We start from the raw sequence: 5926 nt of genomic DNA, 5'->3' as shown, positions 1-5926 counted from the left end.
CAAGTGGCTGATCTTCATTTTAGAACTTAGGTAATACTGGACAAGAAACCTGTGTTAAGTCCATTGTGCATGCTGCATGTACAGACTGGGCAGTAAAGATCAGCGGTGCTCGGGTGTGTAGGAGGAGGGGCAGATTTCTACGTGTGTAAATGGAGAACTGCTGTGAGTAGAAATGGCAGTCACAGAGGTTTCACAGCAGTAGGTGGGTTTGTCCTGCCTGCTGTTGTTAATTGCCAAGTAACCCGTTTACCAAGTGAATAGGAACCAATCCATAAAATCTTACAGCCTCTTATCAATTTCACTTTAACAAGGGCTGGGGGAGAATTAGTTTATTACTTGAACATTCAAGCCAAATGTGTATCTTTAAAAAAGAACTCTTTAAAAGAAACTACTTTCCACAGATTCTTTGCCACCCAGAAGAATTTGGAAGTGCAATCCTAGTGACTCAATTTTGAGCCAAGAAAAAGCAGATCAAGGGCTGTAACAAATTCAATAGACCATATTACAGCAGAGGGCAAATCATTCTCCAGTTAATATTTTCCATCTTGCAGATTCTAGGAATATGTAAAACTAAGTGGAGAATAAAAAATGAGCTTGACAAGCTGCTTGAACTCTCCTAAAGACAAATTAGCATCCTTAAATAGTGCTGTGCCCATATCAGCCATGCTACCCAGTGAGCTGTGGCTATATCTACTTTTTCTTCTCTCCTCGGATCTAACACATATCATCTGTTTGTCACACTGTTTAACACAGGCCTATTTCCCGGAACCAGTTTGCTCTGAATAACAGAACATATCTGTGGCATTTGCCACAGAAACTAATCCCTGTTTTCATGTAAAACACTTGAGAAAAACACTTGATTAAAAAATATTTTATTAGGAGTACAGTGTACCTGCAATGTACTTTATAAGGTATTTTCTATAAATGACTACTATATATATCTGGGTGTTCCTGTTCATATTTCTTCAATACATTAGTAAGGTAATGAATAACACCTTTAAAAAAAACCCTACATCTCTTTATTTAGTTCATAAATGTTCAAGCAGTACAACAAGTAGCTTTGGGAGAGGTTTTAATCAAAGTAACTGTAAAGCAGTTTTAAAGTTCAGTTATCATTATTTCCCCTTTGTCCCCAATGAAAAATGTTTTAGATCACAATTTTTCTTCTTAAATTAAATAAACCTGATCATGCTGTTATAACTAGCTTATTTTTTTTCCTCTCTCATTTGTCTTTCCAAGTTCCCCTGCATGGTACATACATTTGGCTTTTGAACCAGTAAGTCTCAGTGTCTGAAGACAGCTGTGGAAGCCAAGTTTCATTGTTTCATTCCATGTATGTATGTACCTGTCCACTTTAATTAGAGAAAACCAAACCCACCCGCCAGCCACCGCCACACTCATGGGCAGCAGCTCTGACTCCATAATGACAGGCCAAACATGGCTTTTGCTGGAGTTGAAGCATTCGAGAACAAACAGATGCCCCCCCCCAATTTGATAATTTAAAGCTGCACATATAGCAACCTACCTCAGCATTTTGGCAGGAGTATAAACTGTACGTGTAAGAAGAAAGTGCTTCAAGTTTACTGGCTGCAGGATATTAAAAATTGTAGGATCTTTTCTATAATTTATGACTGGGAGACATTACAGATGGATCTGGACAGGTAGCTTATGGCACTTGCATTACAAGAAGACCAGGAAATATTTAAAAACTAACGTACATTGCATTCCATGACCAACTCTGCCATATCTGTGCCTTAAACATTTATTACAACATCACGATAAATAATAGACACACCGTATCTTTTAAAATACCATATAAACCATACCTCAAGAATAGGGAGCCAGCTTCCCTATACATTATCCTACAGCATGTCCCTAGCCTGTTTGTGTTTTTAATCTAAAAACAAATTTGTAAAACTGGATAACTACAGTAAGCAGCCTACGCTATTACACAATGAATGCAGTATTGGCATTAGACTTGTATAAACCCTGGCACACGAGCAGGCACTGAAGTGCCAGGCACACCGTAAGCATTGCCGTCCTTGAGCCTGGGGCAGTGGGGTGGAGGTGGCACATGCTGGGCCTCTTCACCAACTTCGTGTCGCATCTACCACTTCCCAGGGATTGATGTGCCGCACTCGTACCAGCGGACGTAGTTAATTTGAGTCTCCCCACCTATTTTTCCAAATTTGACAGGTTCCTGACGAACTGCCCTGAAAAATCCTGCAACAGAGAATAGAGCTTAGTTTGCATGAAGCGCTCAGGACTACCATGCTTTGATCTCCCTGTGAAATCTGTGTACGTTTCAATTAGTCTCTAAAATAGTTGCTAAGCTGTTAACATGTGACACAGCCACAAGCAGGGCTGTTTGCTGCCCCTACATCCATTAGCTCTCTGGAATTTGTCCACCCAACTCGAGGCAGATGTGCTTGGGATGGTGGTGAAAGGCTGCCTTCCCTTGAGACGCCAGCACCCACCCGGGGATGGTGCTGGCCAGTGCCCTTCTGTCCCCTCTCTGGCTATGACAGGGTCTCTGAACACTTGTTGCAAAGTCACAATGATTAAATAGTCCCCACTGCAGTAGCCTTGAAACTTCAGTGAACTTCAGTAAAACTGGGGATTAGTTCACACTATCTCCACATTCCCAAGCGAAAGATCGTACCTCCTGCTTTCGGTCTGTAACCTTTGACAACACACGTGCTTCCCTTTCAAACAACTTTAAATTACAAATTAAAGTGAGCAATTAGGGCTGAATCCAACATGATCATCAGAAATGTATGTGTGGGTAAAGCAGGCATGTCTGCACACAGGCATGCAGGCACACACAAAATACTGTTCTGCCAATGATACACAACATCAGCCATGATTCCCTCACTGTACTTCAGGTCAAATATATGTAGTTAATTCAGAACTCAACTTGCTGCAGCCAAGAAGAAAGCAAGCAGCAATGGACAATTGGTCTGTTCTTTCCTCTGTTCACTTCATTGACTAGAAAAATAAGCTACAGAAAAGGTGGAGTCTTCTTTTGTTTGCTTGTTTTGTTGTTTGTTTTTGCCTAAAAGTGAGTGTAGCTCATGAACTCACTCAATTAAATCCAGTTCTTGAAATCAAATTGGTTTTAAGTCTTTTAAGCTGAGTCTTTTAAGTCTTTTGAGCTTGTTACATAAAAGGCTTTTTAAAATATAAAATCTTTAAAAATGTAAATCTGGTATAGCTGAGAGGTTTGCTGTTCTGGCAATGTCAAATTGGATTCAGACCACCTCTTGCACAAAGAAAATACCTTTACAAACAGGAAACACTGGGAAAGGAAAAGCATGACCCTCTTTAGAAAAAACTCACAAAACACATAAGCAAACACCCTTCAGATTGTTCACCTACTTTGTTTTTTGGAAAAACTTGTGAAAGATTTAGGAACTTCACATTCATCTCCCACACCTACCTCAACACATTTCTGGACTTCTGTAGGGTATTTTATAACTGAGGCACAGGAGGGTTTGGTCAACACGCTGATATTGGACTGAAAATCATTCTGCTGTTTTTCTCAGTAAAATATTCCATGACAAGCTCAGCACGCGCGTGTACCAGCACAGCCTGTGTTCTTACCCCACAAGGGAATGGAATACCTCGCACTGGCATCGCTGCCAAGCAGCAAGGCAGGAGTTCAGCTGACACAAGTACAAATTTCATACTCTCCAGCCTCAGCAATGTGTGAAAAATAGCCAGGCAGGTCACAGCTGTGTTTAGGACATCTACTTCCATGTCCACTCAGACCAGACTGGAGTTTTGGGCACCCAGTTAAAACCAGTGCACACAGAACTACTGCAGCGTGAATTATATTTTCCAGTAATAACTTTTCAGCTTCTTGTCAGCACCAAACAAAGCTGTTTAATGCCCAACTGATGATTTACTGCTCTTTAAATCAACCTTGCTAGTTTGAACACAACACTTTATGCCTCTCTGCAGACTCAAGTTTGTGATTGGGTTTAAATATGTAATACCAAGTGTGAGTAATCTGCTGGAATGTTTTAAACAGGAGAGAGGCTGTTTACTACTTAACAGAACTGGAGTCATAACCGTCTTAATAAGTCATCAGTCATCTTGAAAAACGTCTTGACCCTCTTCTGCCTGCAAAGACGGCAGTTCCTTTCCATCACCCACCCCAACCAGCAGTGGGTATCCAATCCACTGGCAAGAAAAAGAAACAGAGGAATTGCTGAGGTTTGCTACAGACAGGCATAAGAAATTACCATCTTTGACTGGTAGATCTTCTTGCTGTCCTGTCCTTCCATCTAAGAATGAGTCTACAAATTGGCAGTGATCTTCTCCATGGCCCCTCTGGTCTCCTATGTTATAAAATTTTCCTGAAAGCAAAGAAGGAGCAAAGTTTAGTGAGGGCTATTTCCAAAAACTACCAGAGGCAATGGGCTGTGCTCTTTCCTCTGTGGGGAAGCCAAGGTGAATGCTATGATTCTTTTCCTCTCAGGACCTGTGGCTGTAATTTGAAAATGATGTGCAGGTTCCAAGTACAGTGCTCATGGCTACTGACAAAAATGCCCCACTCCTGGCCAAAATTATGCCTGGATGTAATTCTCCCCCCTCATTACATTTCATACAATAAGGGGAATTCAGTTACTACCTAGAAGCTCACCCTGATTGTATCAAAAATGAGGTAAGTTTTGCTAGTGATTTGAGTGGAAGGCAGGTCTGGTTCCCTGTCAGGAAGCCTCCAGTACCTTCAAAGATGTTTTTATAGACCACCTCCTAACACAGTTGAGGTCTGTTTTATAAATCATTGTATTTTTACAACATGTATGTGCAAGTGATATCCTTTAACATATGGATGACCTTGGTTGGTAACTGCTTATCCAGAGCATTAAGTGTGCCTGTGTATTTATTTGCAGGATTGTTTAACAGGACACTTGACTCAACTGAGTAGAAAACAAAGTCTCAAGTGCCCCATGCAGTGTGTGCTGATGTTATGGGCTGTGCTTATCCTGTTAACAAAGGGAGTCACAGTGAAGGTGTTTTGACAGATGTTTTTACGTACTGATTTGATTTGCAAGACATTAGTAAAATTCAGTTCGGAAAATGGAGTAGAGCATGCTACATCCTCTTTCCAAGCTTGGTTGGAAACATTTGTAGATAAACTTACCGTTCTTTCTAAACTCTTTTCACAGCATTAATATGTTCAGCCTCTGGTCGTGAGGTTGAAAGGAAAGGCGAGAGAATTTAGAAACAGGCTCAGCACTCTGGTATAAGCTAGGCAGAAAATCCAGTTTCTCATTAGACTGGGTGTCCTGTAGCTTGAATCTGTGCCAGCCTGGCAATTTCAGAGATGGTGAGGTGGCTTATAATACTGCTCCCAAAGTGCAATTAATTAAAGAGCAGCCTACCAATAAACTCCTTCTCATGTTTGTGTGATCTGAGCAGCACTTTGCCAAAATTTCTCACCTTCAGTTGATGGGCTCTGTGCGTGCGGTTCTTCTCTAGCTTTACAAAATTATTTATTACTATCTAGCTTTGGCTGCAGACATGTTTTTTCCATAGAACTGGTCAGAAGGAGTTCCTCTCAGCAATTTTTTGGTCTGAAATTAAGAACACTCAGGCTGCCCAAAAAGGCATTTTTTTTTCCATGGCTGTTGAAGGTCACACATAGAATTAATTTTTTTCCTCCTCTCAATAAATACTTATTTTTAGGTGGCCTGCTTTTCTGGAATGCCTACAGTGACTGCTCTGGAGGACTGTTAAATGAGGTCAGCAGTAGATGCTGGTTTATAGAACAGTACTGGCATGTGTAACAGAGATCAGTTTTTCTTCATAAGAGGCAGAATAAACCAGAAATTTTTATGGCTAACACCAGAACAGTAACTTTCAGATGCACACATACTCTTCTGACCCAGAGCTTAACCTATGCATAACTCAAACA

The 5926-nt window shown here is 40.9% G+C and overlaps 1 protein-coding gene across 2 annotated transcripts in view; it reads right to left on the bottom strand.

The window, feature by feature from the left end:
• Positions 1-996: 996 nt before the first annotated feature.
• Positions 997-5926, bottom strand: part of ABI3BP (ABI family member 3 binding protein) — a 142074-nt gene continuing 137144 nt past the window's right edge. For both annotated transcript variants that reach the window (XM_029960708.1, XM_029960709.1), the window contains 2 exons: positions 4248-4361; positions 997-2223 (listed from right to left, as the gene is read on the bottom strand). In XM_029960708.1, coding sequence (XP_029816568.1) covers positions 2108-2223; positions 4248-4361 — 230 coding nt within the window. In that variant the 3' untranslated portion in view covers positions 997-2107. The remainder of the gene's footprint in view (positions 2224-4247; positions 4362-5926) is intronic.

Source organism: Manacus vitellinus, unplaced genomic scaffold (genome assembly GCF_001715985.3).
Source record: "Manacus vitellinus isolate BGI_N305 unplaced genomic scaffold, ASM171598v3 scaffold_28_pilon, whole genome shotgun sequence".
Taxonomy (NCBI): domain Eukaryota; kingdom Metazoa; phylum Chordata; class Aves; order Passeriformes; family Pipridae; genus Manacus; species Manacus vitellinus.
The sequence above is the reverse complement of the archived record's forward strand: the minus strand, read 5'-3'. Positions and strand labels throughout refer to the sequence as shown.